Source organism: Lepisosteus platostomus, chromosome 10 (assembly GCF_059453375.1).
Source record: "Lepisosteus platostomus isolate fLepPlt1 chromosome 10, fLepPlt1.hap1, whole genome shotgun sequence".
In the NCBI taxonomy this organism is placed as follows: Eukaryota; Metazoa; Chordata; class Actinopteri; order Semionotiformes; family Lepisosteidae; genus Lepisosteus; species Lepisosteus platostomus.
In genome coordinates, this window is record NC_142620.1 from 12,894,003 (window position 1) to 12,913,638 (window position 19,636).

Sequence of the window (19,636 nt, forward strand, 5' to 3'; positions counted from 1 at the left end):
AAGTCATCTAAACATGTAAAAGCATTAGTGTATTTCTGAGAGTAGCACATGTAGCGCAGAAGGTCACCTGCACGTTTCTGTTGAGGCTTATTGCTGGGAAGTAGAGGCCCTCCATTGCTTCAAAGGCAATGGGTCCCTGCTGCTCATCATTCACCAGGAAGATTAGGATTCCACGGGTCAGGTCCAGCAGCACCCCCACCGTTGCCCCTTTACTGATCCCCCCGTCCGTCCTGACAAAACACACACAGAGGGGACTAGACAACCAGCTCCCCGGGCTGCATGGAGGCAGAGAGAGCTCTGTTCTGTGAGATGCGTTCCAAAAGTCATTATTCCTTCATCATATGAATAGCACGTCTCCTCCTGTGAAGAGCATTTTCATATTTTAAAGAACCATGTGGGAGGCTGTGCATAGTTCAGCTATACACAGCTGGCACACTGGCAATGTGCTTTTCTCCAGAGGCAGAGCAGAAGGAGCAAAGACAGTACTGTGAAAACAGGCTGCAAGGACAACAAATATTGCATAAGCAGACACTGGGGTGCCTCAGGGTACTGTATATGTTGTGATGTTCCTTCAGTTTTAAACTGAAGAGAAGTCATAGCATTTTAACAAAGTGGCAGAAGGGGAAAGTGTTCATGGCAAGTAAAAGCTACTCAACAAGACAACACATCAGCAAAACAGAAGAAGGCCCTGAGAGCAGAGGAGTCCCTCTCTGGATTTCCTCACCTGCTGGTGTGCGAATTGTTGTGCATGAACCAGGAGCGGTTGTTGTCAACATACATGGCCCAGGCCTTGTCGTCCTTGCCCAGCATGACGTCCTTCAGCACGTCCACCCGGGCCACCCCGAAGGCAGGGTCGGGGTGGTTGTCATAGCGATCGACGCTCAGCTCCCAGTAGTGTATACCGCGCGAGAAGCCAGTGTTGCCCAGCACCACCCGATCGTCGTAGCTGTTACATGTCACAGTCAGGTTGTCATTAGAGAAGATGATGTCTGGGTGGGCGGAAGTGGGGTCAAAGGTAAACCAGGCAACTGCAACACACCAACAAACAAACGTGCAAAAGAAATACATTGGTATTGTTATGCCCTTTACTTCACTTCACTTACAGTAAAATGCTATGGGACTCAAAATCAATGTTTTATTTTATTTTTTAATTTCACTTCACTAGTACCACAATTCGTATCAGCAGTTTTGAGTCTCCAATGTTCTCCTGTCATTATCCAGTGGAACAGGAGGCACAGAGAGTCCACAGAAGCTCCAGGTCACATGGCTCTTTATAAAAGGAAAATCAGAGCTCAGCTATGGGTTAGAGGACAGGAGATGTTCTTGATGTAACGCCAGATAGTGATCCCAAATTCTGGCAATACTCGTGTCAGTTTTGGAACTGCAGCAAAGCCTGGATTCAAAACCAGCATTGACAGCCTCTTCCTGGTTTCCAGACCATTTTTACAATGGCCATTCAGTAAAATTGCCATTCAGTAGTCTGAAATATTTGTGTAAACAAGCAGACTACTGATTAATAAACATGAAAAAGTGCAAGACAAATAAACAGGCCCTAAACATTCAAATTGTACAGAGAAAAATAATAATTGAGACAGTAATAATAAAAGACAGTTACAAAGGCATTTGCTTTTTAAAATGTTCTTTACAGATAGAGAACAAGCATGGGCGGGGCTTCAGCGAGTCCTGGACTGTAAGGTAAGGGTGTAAATAATGGTGATGATGTTGAAATCTGAAATGGATTAAACATAAATACAGGCAAACGGGGGATGGGCAAGAATCCCACTGGTTAGCGTGATCAGTCAGCCTCCCTGATTTTTATTTCCAAATCTTACTAATGACTAAGATAATAAGAAGATACTTCGTGCCCTGAAATATGCATTCTTTAGTCATGTGTTGTCACATTCATTAGCAATTCAGCATTACCAACTGTGTTTGTCAGACATGGTCACCAAATTGTCCTATGTATATTTTCTAGGGAAATTGAATGCAGAAACTATTGTAGAATATAGAATGAATTCCAAGAAGCCATCTCTCATGAGGAATATAAACAAAGTGATGAAGGTGATTACAATCTCTGCCTGTTATTGTAGCTGAAATTCTCATCATTTAGCAGAGAGCAGAGTATTTCTGGGTTGCGGCTGTAGATAAATGATCATTTTAATTAAAGACATTTTAGCTAAGACCCTTTTAACTTTTTAAATGTCTAATTCTGTTATCCAATGGGAGTCTTGCTTGTCTAACCATGAAATAAAAGGTCAAGAATAGTGAAAAAATGTATAAAACATTTATTAATACAGAAATATCTAAAGCAAATGACATGGCACAGTTCTATTTTTAAGTTACAAAAAGCACTTCAAAATAATTGCATTGAGAGAAATAAAATTCATACCAGTGAAGACTATAAGACATTTACAAGTCACACAGGCTCTAGTCACAGATTTCAGTCTCCCTCTTTATTGTTGTGACTGAAAAAAGGTCAGCTATTACAGTTTTCAATAAGTAAAACAAAACTGGGTAATTGCGACTCACTCATTTTGACATTAATTCATGCCATTTCATCTGAACTTGAAACAGCAGAAGATATTACAAAATTGTTTGCATCGAAAGGTTTGCTTTAGATTTTCTGGTTTGTGTAAAACAGCTGTGCATAAAGCAATTAAATAAAAACAACCTAAAGGGCTTTTCCAAGTGCGTTCATTTACTGCTCAGAGTGAAGGAGGCAAGATTTAAAAACAGAGACAAGATGAGATGGACAGCATTCCTGTTTTTAAGTGTGAAAAGAGTATGAAGGCCTCAGACATGCATTCTTCTTAGCAGAGCTGGCCTAACCAATCACACTCAAGAGCAGGAAGAGGTCAGCAGGTGCTGCTTAGAGTCTCACACAAGAGACATCTGAGATCGCACCCTCACTCGAGAAGTAAAAAAAACACATTGATGTACAGTACACACTGTAGTTAAACACATCTATGATGATATATGTCATGTAGACTGCATATAAAGTAAAGTATGACTATACTTTATAAGGTAGCACTTGTACCACTCACAATGACACGTTATCATTGGCACTGTGCCCGAGGTGTTGCGGACAGGAAATGTAACACATCCATACCTGCTGCTAGATTTTTTAAATCGCATGGAGTGTATCCAGCTGAAATGCATGGGGGAAGAGAAAAGGAGAGAAAAGCTGACAGCACAGAGAGAAGGAAATACAAGACAATGCAACCTGGGAAGCCTGTCCTTCCCAGCACCCATTGCCTGAAAGCAAGCTGGAGTTGCTACAGCACTATTGTTTTCTGAACTTCAGACAGTGCCAGAGGATTAAACTGGAGCACTGTGAGTCTCATCAGCATTCACCAGGAAATGAAACAGCTCTGGCATGCGTGAGAGAAGTGCATACTAACCCAGTCCCTTCCTTCACCAAGATCTAAGATTTGATCTTTATTCTTTCTTTCCCTGATACCATATGGTCACAATCCCTGCAGTACTCTCATTGCCATAAACCTGCTAGTCAATAATGTAATTAGAAATGTGAAATAGTTGTATTATTGCATAAGGCTACTTAAGTGTGGCCCATGTTTCAGTATAACTTGCTCTAGTTGGGACCCCATCATTACATCTGTCACCTGAGATCTTACAGCGAGTGGCATCACCCGTTTCGACAATGGGAATGCCTTGTGCGAAACAGATCACACCATGGCAAGAGGTGCTAACAAAGGTATGTAGCAGTTTGTGTCATATTGGCATGCTACGCCTGAATGCTTGTATTTAATATTGGATAGAAAACTAGTGGATATAAAATCCTAGACATGGCAGCTCAGTAATGAGAGCTTTGAGGTGGCAGTGAGAGCTTTAGACGACAGAAAAGGCCTAGATGGTGACTAAATATAAATGTTATTATAGGGAAACAGTACAGGACAGAGAAAGCCATAGACAATTGATCTGAAATTGGTGCTACTGCTTTACATCCATCGATCCCTTATCAGAAAGCCCTTTGTTCCTAGTAAGGGTTGTTCCCTTATATTGACCTTCTGCTGGCTTTTTTGCAGACAGAGGACTCAGGCAGGGCTACAACCTGGACAGGATGCACAGTGACATCCTGGCAGAGTGGACACACACACAGGGACAATTTCAAGACACCAATTAGCCAAGCTGGTCTTTGGAAGTTGAGAAGAAAGAGTAGCTGCTGGTTAAAAAGACATGTGAAAGCAGAAGATACCCTGGTCCGGAACCGAATCCAAGACGCAGGAGCATGAGACAGCAGTGCTAAGTGCCACACCTCTTTACCACTAGTCAATAATGATATACTGTTGTTTAGCGGGGGGAGGGTGTTTTGTTACTTTTAGAAAAATAGACCAATTATACTGAGTCTATTTGGGGATTTTTATTGATCTGGGAGAAGGATGGAGGATGAAGAAACACAGAATTTAAGTTGCTCTTGTAACAGCTTATAAGTATGGTTATTTTTTGTGTGAGCTATGACACATATGCTAATGGTCAAGAGCTTTTCAAACCTGCACGGTAGTTACTGTGCAAGATGCTGGGAAAGACGGGGCATTTAATCCAGTATCTGCACATCACAAGCAATGCCTGTGTTTATAACGAAACCAAAGAACATAGCAGGCTTAGAGAGATGAAAACTGAGTGTCCACTTGGACTACATTAGGAATTTCATACCACTAGCATTCACTGAGTAATGGGCCCTTTTCCTGTCCTGTTTTTTTGAGAAGTTGTTAAAATCAGATGGGCATGCAGGGGTCAATATGTGGTATTCAGAGAAATACTGTAAGTTAAGAGACTTACTCTCAGAGGTCTGCATGACCAGTGTCTTGCTGTACTGCCCCACTCCGCTGACATTGAAGGCCTTCACACGGCACTTGTAAGTGCTGTTGAAGTGCAGCCCGTCCACTGTGCACATGGTTTCCTTCCCTACATACACCTCCTGCAGGAGGAAACGGGACAGGAGAACTGAGTTTCCACCCCTCTGTGAAGCGCCTGTCAGAGGGAAGCACTGCATTGATCGGTCAGTGGAGGCTGCTTCTCCAGTTTCAAGGGATTCATGCAAAAGACCCCTTTTGGCCTTTCAGAAGAAGAATTTTATAGGAGTATAAAAGTTGTAAGGTGAATTTCAATTCTATAGAAATCTCTACTAAAATATAATTTCTAAACAGTGTAATTATAACGCATTCTTAATCAGAAAAGATATAAGTGTATCATCACCAACATCTTAATCTCCAATAATACACAAACTGGTCCTTCCATGCATGCTTTGACTTCTGTTTCTACTGCTGAGAAATGACCAGATGGATTTACATGCTTGAGGCACTAAGGAAAGCTGAACAGTCTGTCCCACGTCTTAAGAAATGCAGTCCGAGAAACGTTTCCCTGTCATTTCTAATGAGGGCCTTTGGTAAGGTCTGTCAGGTCCTGACTGATAAAAAGTGTTATAATCAGAATGCATTCATGATTATCTGTATAAATATAAAACACGGGACTTTAAACGGCAATTTTATTTTAATCAAATTTATTTAGTTATCTTGCGTTAACATGATCATTCTTAGGAACACAGCAAGAACACGAAAGGACCTGTTTTTACACTTGGCCAAGATGGGAAGGATGCCCATTGCAGCCTAACCCATTTACACAAGAACAAGAACCATCAAGGTAAAGTCCTTGTTCAAATACAGTATCTGCGAATGGGATATTAAGTTCACAACACCCTGGTAATGGACCTCATGCCTTTCAGATTCTTTCACAGGGATTTTGAAACCAGCCACTGGCTTAGCTCTACATACCGTAGAACAAATAAGCAGAATACAATGAAACTGCTTGAGAAGTTTGAGAGTAAGCCAAACTAATAACTGCATTTCCACAGAAGTGACCTTTACTTTTATTTTTGAATTAAAACAGAACCTCAGATATAGAAAAAAACAACCCCAAAAGGAAAAAGAAAATCTGTAACTTGGATGTTTAGCATTGCAAAAACATCATCGACGCTCGATGCCAATTCAAATTGTGCTAAGCTGTGTGGCATTTTGGCAGAGCAGCACGTCAATTAGAACTTAATTAGGTTTTTTCCGAATCTGTCTTTGATTGTAAATAAATGAGCTGTTCTGCAGGCTGGGTGATAATTAGTGATGGGAGGCCGCTGCTGAATGCAGGGGGGTGAAGTATCAGGGAGATGGGAGAGGAGTTAGTTAACAGAAGTTAGTTAAAGAGCAGGTAACAGAAACAAGACCTGCTTCCTCTGTACTGAACAGCACTGATGGTGTTCAGTTTGTGCCCTTTTTATGTGTTGAGCTAACAGAAGAGATATTCAGAAAACCTGTGGTTTTTACAAAGACATTTGCAAAGGTTTTCATCCCCTGTAGGGGTGTATTCAAAATAGGATTGCAAGGAACAAAACATAAAAAAATATGCAAGTGTTATTAAAATAATTTAAAAATAAGAACAGTATTGTTGCATGTAGTAAACCTCACTTTTAGAGCCTCATAAGATTTTAAAGAAAAAAGCAGGTTCTTACTGCAAAGTGAACAGTGTTTTTTAAAACAACAGGGTTGATTTCTAAGGTCCCATTCAGTGCAGTTCATAACGGTTGCTCTGATTCTAGCAGGTAGAAAAGCCCACTTTTCTCAAGCCCATGGTTACATGCAGTATAACCGTACATAGAAAATGTGTAGAAAACATTTTCATTCCCCTTCCCACCATCAATTTGTAAATGTTAGCTTCTTTCCCAGGTTTGACAGTGGCCTGCCAAACTGACCATTATCACTGGGCCCACATCCTTAAAACTGTTAAACTGCTAGTAGAAAGACCCTTCTCATGTTATGGAAGTATAATTTAACAGCAAAAAGCCTTTCAATTAAAAAAAAATGAATTAAAGGGCTCAAATTGTTCCATTGCAGGAAGGTAATTTGAGAGGCATGCATTAGCTGCCAGCAGACAGGGGTGGCTGTGCAGCTCTGAAACTCCGATGACTTCTTTGTACTTTGATCAATGGCTTTTAAAAGGCCGGTTGAGATCTTCTGCAGTTTATATGCAGTCACTTTCACTTCTCATGAGCTGCTCAAATCACTTGAGCACAGAGAATTAAGGTCCTCTTGGTCACATGACCTTTGCCATTCGTATGACTCACTGAGGTCACGTCAACTCGACTCTGTGTCACAGCAATCAGAAAAGAACTTTGGGAAATTCAACAATAGCACTGCAACCTTCAAGACACATTCAAGATGTAAAGCAGTAAGAGCTTCATACTTTCCTAATGGGGCACAGGTCTTTCTGATTAAACTATCTAAATAAATGCTCTTAGCAGCAGCTTTTAAACTAGTGCAACATGATGGGGTGATGGGGCAGGAGCCCTTATTACCTACGTATCAAGCGCTTTGAGTGGAGTATCCAAATATAAGTGTAAGTAGTGGTATTGGTATTAGTAAAGGACACAATCAAGCAAGCACAGATGTGAACATTCAAGAACCTACCCTGAATTGACCTCCGTTCCCATCATCAAGTTCCAGGATGTAGCCATCCACCTGCACTGTGGAGAGGGGTGGCTGTTTCCATGACAATGTGGCACTGTTATTTTGCGTGCAGCATTCCTCCAGCTGCAGGATAGGGGAAGCTGGGACTGCAGAGGGAACTGAGCCACAATTACTACAATGTCTCCGATCAATCATACTCACACACAGAATGAGTGCCACTTCATCACAATAACTTTAGAAACACCCGCCGACACCTGTGAAAATTAAATGGCAAGGCAATTAATAACACTCTCACAGTGAGTGCAAACTATTGACATTCTTTTAATGAATATTTACTTAATGAAAGCCAGAACTGTGAGTGACGATTATGGAAACTCTCGCCCAAAGTCAAAAAGAGAAATCTAGATTCCAATCTAGTAGAATAGGAATCTAGTCTAATCTAGACATTTATATTCCAATCCTAATGTCTTTGTCAAGACATATGACAAAAAAATACACAACTTCCTCAGCTCTACCTTTCATCTGAACGAAGTCCAGCTGTTGGATGGTCTGCAGAAGTGGCCCACTGTCCAGAGTCAGGTCGAAGTCACTGGTCATCCTTGGAGTCAGTGTGCCCTTCCCCCACTGGCTTTCTGTCATGTGTACCCTTCGGATCAGAGCATCTGAGATCTGAGGTACGGGGGAGAATATACACCATTCACTTCATCACACTGAGCTCACATGAGGTATACTTCTTTTAGTGACCTATGAAATATAACATGCCAATCAGATATTTTGTCACAAAGCAGCACACGGTGTCGTGTTTGGTAAAGAGACTTTCACTCTGGAAAAACATTGGAGTATATTAACTAAAAACATAAAATCTAAAAAAATCCCTTAGAATACACACTGGTCCCAAAACTGAGTTTCCACACGAGAAAGCTCATATTTATGGCCATATTACAACTATTGTTAAAAATATAGGGGGGGGGGGGTAGTTTTATTCAAAAGAGGGATTTGTATTAAAATATATCTGCACAATTAAACCAATGTATTTTGATACATTTGATACCAGAAAGCAAGGGAACTATATTAAAATACAAAACTGAGAATCAAAATAAACAAACATCTGATGTAAATGAATAGAGGATAGCAACTCTAGAGTTCCTGGACACAGGCATGACTGACCGAGCGCTTTGTGTGTTTGTGCAAAGAGAGGTGTGTTCGGTGATGACCTGTAGGAAGCCACTAGGGTCATTCTCCTTGATGACCTCCAAGCAATACTCCATCAGTCCAGTGGTCTGGCGCAATTTGACCGTACAATGAGCGATCTGATCACGCACCACCTGTGAGGGGACAGAGAAACAGTGAGATCAGACATCAACTCTTCCGAAAGAGCAGTTCAGCTTCGTGAGTTGCTTAACATCTGCTTTTGAGAGACAAATTCAGATAACCTGAGTCATAAAAAACAGTTCTAGGTTAACATAAGAACAGTTACAAATGAGAGGAGGCCATTCAGCCCATTCAGCTTATTAAAAATAGAAACTGTTGGTTTACACAAAATAAAATCATGCTCTCCTTGTGACCCAATACAATGGATTTCTAATTGTTAAACTGCCACATTACAAGAAAATGGTCATGCTGAACCACCGTTGCTAGGTAACGATAAAAAAAACGAAATGTTATTTCCAGACACAAAATTGCCAACCTGGCTCTCAACTATGAAGAGACGCAGCTCCAACAGCTGAGAACTACATGCAGTTAACTTCCCACACTGTGCACTGGCCCAGCTTCTGGAGATTACCTGCAATGTTTCTGAAGTGCATTCATTTCAGTTTAAGTCCTGAACCAGGCCTCTACTCTTTATACTTACAAACTTATTACAAAATATTTAAGGCATATATAGAACATATAAAGCATACATAGATTTAAAATGGATCTATAATGTGTTATATTTTAAATATACAGATAAAATTTCACACTACTGATTCTCATAATGGACCAGTAGATGATAATGTGGCATATGGTTTTGATAGACCTGTTTCTCTACAAAGAAAGCCTGCACATCTGGACCAAGGGAAAGGGACGGATAAAAACCTGCATTCCCTGCAGTTGCTTTTAGACAGATTGTAGGTGTTTGTCAGACATTCAACTTGTTCTTATATTATAGAGGCTAGATGGGCTCATCAGACTCAAACACCCTCACTGCCTGCCAGGCAACACTGGCCAAACTCCAGCACTGCGCATAGTTGTCTGTGGTGATTTCATGAGTAATCAGACTGTCCATCTGATAAAAAGCTGTTTCCCGTGCCTGTCCTCCACACACACACTGAACTGCAGAACTATAAGGAACTGCCTTGTTCTAGAATTACCAAAAATTCAAGATAAGATATACAGTGTCTGACTACTTTGCTTCTCAGTATATTGTCAATACTTATAATACTGCTTGTATATTTTGCTAAATATGTTTAATGGCTTAACAAATATTAACTCTTTGTAGTGGCAAATCCCACTTGAACAGGTTTTAAAATGAACTGAAGGTTAAAATCACTGAAATCCAATTGCCTTTATGGTATTTATCCTTTCATTGGTGAAGAGACACCAGTTTCCAAATTACTGCTGGTACAACACGAGAGCCCATATTTACATTTTTAGGTATGAGTTTCAAGATCGATATAATTTAACAATAAAAAACAAAATTGAAAGCACGAACATAATAATATAATGATCATAGAATTTACATTTCTATTCATTTTTGAAGTACAAAGCGGAAGGTGTTTTCCCTACCTTAAATATACGATTAAAATTGTTCAAACACCATGTATTCATTACAGAAAGCAGCGGAGACAGTTATATTGCAAATAAAAATGTATTTCGGGACATTGTGAATCAATAAAGACGTTAAAAAAGCCGATAAGTAAAGCATTTTAAAAATAGATTATCATTCACAGTAAACAAGCCGATCCACCTGGCGCTGCTAGCTTGAACAGCTCTCAGAGCCGTGATTGGCTAAACCCCCGAACAGCTCAGGCTGCGATTGGGTGAAGAGTGAGAATCGACACTCTGATTGGGTAAAGCGCCACAGCGGAAGTTCTGTGTGTACCGTGTGTGCTGTATGAGCACGCTGGAAATACAGATCCATTTGTTTCCAATTACTGATCAATCTAAGAGAAGTCGCACTGAGGTCAAAACTGAATAGCAGACAAAGAATGTCATGGCATCCACAGCGCGTTCACGACTCCGATAGCATGTCACAATAGGAGTGCGCGCACCACAATCACATCGCGATACCCATTGCGACTGGCGGATCACCATCAAGGCGTCACTGTTGGGACATAATGTCCTTATATCGCGATATGACATACACCGACAAAACGCCCCCGCCCCCATATCACGATATGGCGTACCCCCGACAAAACCCCACCCCCCATGTCGCGACACGGAGTCCACATATCACGATACGAGATACCCCGGCAAAAGTGCCCTGCCCCCATGTCGCGACACGAAGCCCGCATATCGTGATATGACATACCCCGGCAAAAGTGCTCCGCCCCCATGTCGCGACATGAAAGGCTCTCTCGCGATATGACAAAAACTGTCATGCCCATGTCATGACATGAAGCCCGTATATCCCGATATGACATACCCGACAAAATGCCCTGCCCCCATGTCGTGACATGGAATCCATATCAGGACATACCCTGGACAGGATATGCTGACCCCATGTTACGACACAAAGTCCATATATCGCGGCATGTCCTATCTGGGTATATCATGTCCTGATATGAGACCTTTGTTGCGACAGCGGTGCCAGGGTGGCATGGAAGCAAGGCGCCAGTCGTGATATACGCTGCCGCGATATACATGGGGTACATGGCAACAGCGTGTCATGGTAAGGAAAGAAAAGGAAAAAGTGCCATAGAAAATATGGGGATCTGAGTGACGTCACGACCACGAAAAAACTATATCTCAGAAACGAAAGCAGCACAAACGCTGCTTTCAATGGCACAAACCGACGAAAACATAGCACTGAGGAATAAGTAGTTTCATATTTTGTAGGGGGGCCAACTTCACGGAGCTGCCTTATCGATGCCTCTTCTGAGTCAACCTAACCAGTACATCATGTAGACTGACAACTGAAGTATCCAATTGTGTCTCCGCACAGTTTACAGCGTCCAATCAGTTTTGTGTAGAGGTTGTCCTGTGAAAGGCAGCTGGGCTTAACATCCTGAGAAATGTATTTGTTGTAAATGTCTGTAATATTTCTGTAGATTTTATTTTACTTTTATTTTTTGTTTTGTTTCATGTGAATTTCATTATTTTTATTTGCTTTGGCAACACTGATTGTACCCATCGGTCATGCTAATAAAGCACCTTGAATTGAATTGAATTAAATTGGTCCGGTCTCATCCCTCAGGCTTGCTACAGCGGAGGTAGTAGCTGCTGTGGTAAGAGCCAGTCATTAAGTTGAATGCTCCCTGAATTGGGTTTATTCCTGTGCAGAGCACAGCGCACTGCTTAACTTGTACGAGGCTTCGTTCATCTCCAAACAAACAGCCACCTATGGAAGAGATGGAAGAAGAATTAAAATGCCCTGTTTGCGGATCGTTTTACCGGGAGCCCATTATATTGCCGAGCTCCCACAATATCTGCCTGGCATGCGCTCGGAATATTTTAGTGCAGACCCCAGACGCCGAATCACCGCAGAGTACTCGGGCTTCTGGCTCGGGGGTTTCCGACTATGACTACCTAGATTTGGATCCCCGAACGGGGTGCGGGTTTTCCCCCCTGCCGTCCCTCCTCCTCCTCCCCAGCACCACCTGCTACAGCACCCCGGCTCTCTGCCTCCCATCCCTCGCAACTCCTGCATCACCTGCCCGCAGTGCCATCGAAGCCTAATCCTGGACGACCGGGGGCTCCGCGGTTTCCCCAAGAACAGGGTGCTGGAAGGGGTGGTCGACAGGCACCAGCAGAGCAAAGCGGCCGCACTGAAGTGTCAGCTTTGCGAAAAGAGCCCCAAAGAAGCTACTGTTAAGCTACTCTCTCTTAGTTTCCTGCGAATATCACACTGATAATAGTTTGTTTTACTAGTGATTTGTCTAAAACTTTAACCTTATATTATATTACATTGATTTTATGTAACAGCATTTCAGAGAGATTAAGTATGGTAATCCAAATGAAAACAGTAAGCACAGTAATGGTTTTATTAGAAACAGACCTGCTCAAGTAAGACCTCAACCAAAAAGGAAATTGTCTTCAGTTTTTCTCTCTTAGTTTCCTGCCAATGAAGAATATAAAGATGATCTGGAACACAGATTCTTTTGAGAGAAAATGTGTGACAATGTCATTTATTGAAGAATGATTTTTCACTGTTTCTGAATCCTCGGTATGACAGGTGAGGTATTTATTTGCAAGATCTATCGGCAGACATCTCAGAGTGAAGCAGCCCAAACCAGGGAGGTTTGCAGAATGGAAAAGTGACGGGAAGTGTTTATGTTGAAGGCAAATTGGAAATCTGCGTATGGGCTGGTGAGTGCCAGGTTGGCCATCTGTCACCAGCATAAAAAAAAGCAGAATTAATTGAACTTTTCCATAATATCGACATATGAGTTTGGTTCAGTTTTTGCTACCTAGGGTAGAAATGAATTTGAATGTAGAGCGAGGCACTGTAGATATTTTCCCCAATGAAAAAGACATGACCACAACCCAAATTTTCTAATTTAAAAATTATATTATGTAATTTAATGTATCTGAATAACTTTAATGTTAGTGAGAATAATAAAATAAAATGTAACCAGGCCTAAATATGTGAATGGTGTCCCTATTCTATATTGAATGATATATAGATCTTAAAGGAACCCTATCACTTCCTACTGAATAATTAGGATTGATCTCTAATTGGAAACTATTGTACAAGGCAAACTTGATTTCAGCCCTACACTTTGGACAACTCATTGCTGTTGTTTCAAAGCCTTTTTATATTTTCAGAGCATGCTCTATTTAGCATGTACTGTACCTTTTTTTCTTAATTTGGACTTCTGTCAGGGTACAATCATGATGATTTAGCCCCTTTAAATGCAATGTATGGTGACATAATTCAGCCCTGAACTATTTCTTCTCTCTGTTCAAGATGTGAGGAGGCACAAACGGGAAAAGGTCATAAGGGATGAGACAAAAGGAACGCATGTCAGGGACGAATGATGACAACACTGGAGGGAGAAGCAAACACAGCACTGAACTCCACCTTCCGTTTCCCCCTTGTCCTGAGGGTGTGTGAAAAGAGTCAGGGGACAGACAGGGACAAAGAAGAGGGATAAATGAAAAAGAGCAAAAACAGGGCAACATTAGAAGAGCTTGGAGAGGGAAATGTTGGTAAAAATAAATGTATTAAGAACTCCTGCTGGTAATCTATTCAGTGCATTCTAGACACAGGGGTCGACACTCTTGTAACAGAAGACACAGCCAGGAACTGTGGAGCCCTGCAGCAGAGCTCAGCAAGACGCTCTGTGGTCCGCAACTCAGATTACTACGCCTTACTCTTTCCCCTGGCATTCCACTTGGCACGAAACAGGGCCTGACTCCTCCTTTCAGTGCCCAGTGCACAGACTCCGCATCTGCTACCAGGTCTGGTCCCCTGGCACATGACGCATGCCTCTAGCACTGAAACAACGAAGGCACTTTGATTTACGCTTTAATTTAAGATTCAGTAGAAATAACCCGTCAAGGCATTTTGCTGATCACTGCTGTCTCTGATGATTCATACACTTGCCACCGTACGTTGAGAGGGGAAAAAAAGAACTAGCACAATTGGTCCTGCAAGTCTCTTTGCTTCACGTTAATGGGCACCAATATTTCTGCAAAGTAATACTTAGGCTAGTATATTAAATATATTAGGAATAATGAGAGTCATGCTCTTATTCATCTTGACAACAATATCATTCTAAATGTTTTAATTGTATATATTCTGCAGACCAAATTTAACAAGTCCAAAGTGGAATATAGTCATATAGGAGGCTGGGGTGCACTATCGCTACTCTGAGAAGTTCCACAGGATCTCTAATGATCAAATATGACCTCGGTTTAACATCTCATCCAAAGGATGACACCCCCTACAGCACAGTGTCCCCAGTCAATAGTGGATAACTAGTTCAAAGTTTTTTTCCAGTGGGAAGAGCACCGCCTACTGGTCCACCAAACCTGGTTTCACTTGGTTCCAGCTTTACTTCCAGTTTTACTTCACTTCTAGCCTTGTTGAATGGCATTCCTTAAAATCTCTTTAAATCAATGAAACTGAATATACTTAACAGTTGCTCAGGGATCATAAGCACCTAAAATGAGTTACCTTGACCCGTCAATGTCATGATGAACCTGTACATGAATTTACAAAGTGCCCATTATGTTTTGAGATTTATGACCATGTCGCAGTTTTTTTCTATGCTATGCCTTGCTACAGCACTTTTAGAATATTTACCATTTGAGAAAAAAACTACTGAGCTGAAAAATTTCCCTCAAGTTTTGTGTTCATTGACTAATAAGAACTAAAATGCGATACAATTGCTGAGAATCACAGTTTCCATTTTCATCCCAGTGCTGCCCTGTGAGAGGAAATCAACCCAGAAGTCGCAGTGAATATTTCTATTCATGCTTTTAAGTCTAATAAGGCATCCTGGAGCACACTTTCTCTGGCCCACTAAGGAAGACTAATTGGAATGCGGTGGGTGTGCACCACAATGTGCGTCAGGGGAAAGAGGAGAGGAGCTGAGACTCAAGCAGAGCTAAGCATCAGGCTGAATGAAGAGGTGGGAGGTGGGTCTTTTTTTGATAAAAGCAAGTGGCCAAGGGAGGGCCAAATAATTCAGTGAGTTATTGCCAAGAAACACCAGCAATGAACACACACACTGCACTGTTTAAATATAGTTCTCTAAGGTCTTCATTAGGAAACATGAACAGGCCTCAAATATTTATCAAAATATCCTACATGTATTAATATGTGAAAGCCTGCTACTATTTATTTAAAATCTCTCCTAAAACATCGACTCCCCTTATGTATAATCAAGATCCCCACTAAAGCACGAGCAGCCTTATGATGATTAAAAATACCCATTTAAAAATGAACTGTTTTACATGTCACAGAAATCCTAGTTTATTTTGCTCCAGCTTACATTAGTGGTAGCCATGGAGACGGTCTCTTAATGTCACTTTTCTCATTTGAGAAATCAGAGGGGAGGTGCAGTTTAAGAACATAACATAGCCATTTTGCTGTGCTCTTACAAAATTTAAAGTATAACATTCAGATTGCATATCAACAAAAAAGGATTTAGCAAATATCCCAATATTAAGAGATCACTCTCAATTACAGAATCATTTGATAACACTTGGAATAAGACATCCTACAGTAATTTTGGCATTACAAACACATGAATCTTTTTATTACTGTTACGCGGAAGCTCAGAAGGTGATTGAAAATGTAGGATTTGGTTTAAAACAATTTAAATTGACCATCTTATGTGGCATTAGATGTCAAACATTAGAATGAACGAGACAAACAAAAGAACAAGCAGAGGAGGACAGTTTACTCCTAAAGAATGTGGTCAGCTTTCTTCCCAATAACTGGATTCCTCCTTTTAAGCTTGGGTGTTGGCGAAACAGTGGCTATGCAAGGAAATATAGAAAAATAAAACTTTCATCTGCCTTTTCTCCCTCACTGTACAGGTCTATTGCCATTATAAAAGTCCTGTACACATCAGAATTCTCACAGATATTTAAATATTCAAGTTCAACATTGCTGAACTGAAAGCTTTTATGTTTCAATTCAATAATTCCCGGAGCACATGTATGTCCCCTTCATGTGCACATTTTTCTGTGTGTCTTTGAAATGTCTTTCTTGGGGGATTTTAAAGCAAAGGGAAGAGCACTAATGGCCCCTTCAGGGAATTGTTGAAATAGATGTGGAATGGCTGCTAGGACTGAACTGGAGATAAAAAGATTTTCTAATTAAAGACAGAGAGGTCATTAACCCTGCTTGTCTTTTTCAAAGCACAATACTAGAGGTAGAGTATTATTTTTTCAAATGGCAATTCTATAACAGGAAGCAGAGAGAGATAAATCACAACACTTACGAGTCCTGTAGAGGCTGGAACTGAGGATTTATGTGTGTGAGGTGGTAAACAGTGTTATGTTATATTTAAGTCAGCCTTTCCTATAGGTAAACATTTAGTGTAACCGTGACATCCCAACTTAATTTTTGCATAGTAAGGAAAAATATACACCCCATTACAGACATGCCTAATTAAAATGCACAGACATACCTAAAATGGTTATGGGTATAGGGTCCACTCAAAACAGAACCAACTGTAATCAACACAAAGCTTTAAATATCAATAAATATAACATGTGGGAAACTAATAGAAATGAAGGCTACAGGTATAGTTGCTTTAAGAATGTGAAGGTTCTGACTGATCAGAAACAATTCATTCATGTTTTGATAACAACAATGCAATTTTTCAACACAGGTTCAGAAGGGATCCTCATTGAGAGTACAGATGCTTGGGAAAAATGGCTGGGATCTATCCAGCTGATACTATACATGCGCACTGAAATGCATGAAGATTCCGCACAGAGACTGAAACATGATATCCTAATGGGAGTTTTAGTGTTAGCGTTGTTTCCAGGCTATCCCACAAATTATTCATCCGTGCTCGTTTGTCTTCTGTTTTATTTAGCACGATGCTTGCAGCAATGAAAAAGATAAATAAATGATATCAATAGCAGGGAGACTATCTGAAATGCATATCCATGCCCAATTCCATTAGCCCCTTTTTCTGCACTTTTCCAGTGAACCGTCACTCACTGCATCTGCGTTTATCTCCCCGGGGTACGAGGAAACGGCCTCAGCATTTTCTTACATCAACTTGCGCAAAACTTTAATTCCGGGGACCGGCAAGGCGTGAAATTAGAGGCAGAATGCTACTGGTGTATTTTATGTCTTTCTCTTTGTGTTTGACTTCTAATTTCTTTTTTTTTTTTTTTTGCAATTTTGTAAATTAAAAAAAACTAAACACAGAGCCCAGAAGATTCAGAGAGTATTTTAGTCACTTGGATTAAGAATCTCAACACATGTGGTGTCTGTTTTCCTAAAATGTGAAAGAGGTTTTTTTAATGGTATCAAACAACTACGTCTGCTGATGCTGCTTCGGGTTACCACTCTGTGCAGAACACTGATAGAAATCTCCACATGCTGCTACTGTACCTTATTTTAAGATATTGGTCAGACGATTACAGCTATTATTTGTTAACCAGATATAGGTTTAGATTAATTTTCTAAAGACAAAACTTAATTAAAGGAAAAGTAACCCTTACATTGTAATAATGCCTTCATCAGACTACTTTTAAAGGAAAAAAAATATATGCCAAATTAATTTTTCCTCATTTCAGTGACTTCATGGTTCAGTTGTTAAAGTTTGGTCAAACCCATTTTGAAAGCAAATTCTTCATTTAGGCACCACAGCTGTCTCTGATTGACACTGGGGGACGGCAACTTTCAGTGTATTAAAGATACAGAACCAACAGCCTAAAACAGAAATGTGGTGAAATAAATTTTATTGCTTTGCAGTTAAGTATAAATAACTGAATGGATTATGGATTATGACTCAGATCATGAAAATTGTACCTATATTCCTTCTTTGTAAAAGGGTACAATTGTTGTTTTCATTTGATTCTTCACAAGTAACAAAGCAGAAACATCTTGAGGTGGAAGTGTACGGATATAGACTAAGCACTTGCTAATAATCACACTTCATACCGTGAAACAAGTAAGAGTGTTGTAAGAGGAACAGTCATGGGATGGGTATGGCACTGGTACTACTGCATTCTGTATTCAGTAATGGCTGCCCCACTGTCCAGATGAGATTTACACCACACAGCATGCGCACAAGTAGCTAAAAAGCTGTTCTTTCTCAGGTTCCTGACCTTGAGTTTGTGCTCGTGTTCCTTGTTGACCCGAGACAGCAGCTGGGCTTTCCTCCTGTTCAGTGCGTCGATGAGAGCATCACACTGTGCCACCAGGCAGGCCTCAAACTCCACCCCATTCTCCTGTGGATACACAAGATATAACTATAACACTCCAGAACAATGCCAGCTCTTAGCCAAATAGTGCAGGCCCCAAGGCTTGAGAGAACCACCACAGACAAACACAGAGACGTACTTCCTGAGAACAGCCTGTTGATCTGCAGTGATGTTGTATGAGAAGCCCAAGGCCTGCAATTGTGAATTGGGCTAAATGAAGAGCGACACCAGGGCTACAGACAGTGCAGGAAGGATGGCCTGAAACTGTCTTCTTACCCTTAATAGAATCCTAGCTTTATTTCAATCTTATAGCAGACCTTTTATTAAGAAGCCCTGCAACTGCAATCTATAAAGTCTATTTTTAGAGGATTGTGAATTCTATTACCAGCAGCTACTGCTGTAAATTGCAGATTCTATGCTCATGTGTACAGTACAGTACGTGAGCCTCTCAGGGGTACTGCAAAATGGTTTGCTGCAAGTGCCGGATCAGCAGTGTGATAGAACTGTGTTTCAGGGGAGTCGAAGGGGTTTTCTTGAATGCAAGACTGGATGCATGTTAAAGATAGACACTACTGTAGGTGGTGGAGGACACGGGGTACATTTATTACAGAGTACAGACACTAGACTAATTTGGAAAGGGCAGAAAACACCTTGCTTTCATGAGAATCCCAAGAAATCAAAGAAAACAGAAAAACAGAAATCACTTAAAACATTCAGTCTCTAGGGACTGTAGCGACCATAAATCCGACCTTGCCAATTTTCAGTCTAATGACGCTAGAGTCTAGTGATGTTTAGAATCACAAACAAAGCTATTAAGGTAGCTAAATGTATCCAAAATGTTCAAGATGGACTTGAGGATAAAATTCCTATTAATTATGTACATATTAATGTATAAACATGCCTTCAAATACCTAAATAGGATATTAAAATTGTTTTAGACAGACTTCAGGATTGTTCTGAGTTTTTCAGCTATCTCTATGTACAGGATGGCACACAACTGTTGGTGTTTTTATTTAATTGATATATTTTTGCTTTAAGAAGTCTTCACAAAAATGTGTTGTATCTTATGAAAACAATACCGTGGTACCAGTATTTCTGCTTTTGGATAGTATATGTTT

At 40.7% G+C, this 19,636-nt stretch overlaps 1 protein-coding gene across 9 annotated transcripts in view; it reads right to left on the reverse strand.

Annotated features, from left to right (window-relative positions):
* The window catches only part of trim9 (tripartite motif containing 9), a 43,619-nt gene that overhangs the window by 5,759 nt on the left and 18,224 nt on the right, over nt 1-19,636 (reverse strand). For 2 of the 9 annotated variants that reach the window (XM_088648288.1, XM_088648284.1), the window contains 8 exons: nt 18,423-18,545; nt 8,690-8,800; nt 7,991-8,144; nt 7,476-7,621; nt 4,801-4,939; nt 3,110-3,148; nt 725-1,028; nt 68-230 (listed from right to left, as the gene is read on the reverse strand). In XM_088648288.1, the coding sequence (XP_088504414.1) occupies nt 68-230; nt 725-1,028; nt 3,110-3,148; nt 4,801-4,939; nt 7,476-7,621; nt 7,991-8,144; nt 8,690-8,800; nt 18,423-18,545 (1,179 nt within the window). Of the gene's footprint in view, nt 1-67; nt 231-724; nt 1,029-3,109; nt 3,149-4,800; nt 4,940-7,475; nt 7,634-7,990; nt 8,145-8,689; nt 8,801-18,422; nt 18,546-19,636 lie in introns of all 9 variants that reach the window. The other 7 variants (XM_088648291.1, XM_088648287.1, XM_088648286.1 and 4 more) reach the window with 4 other exon arrangements.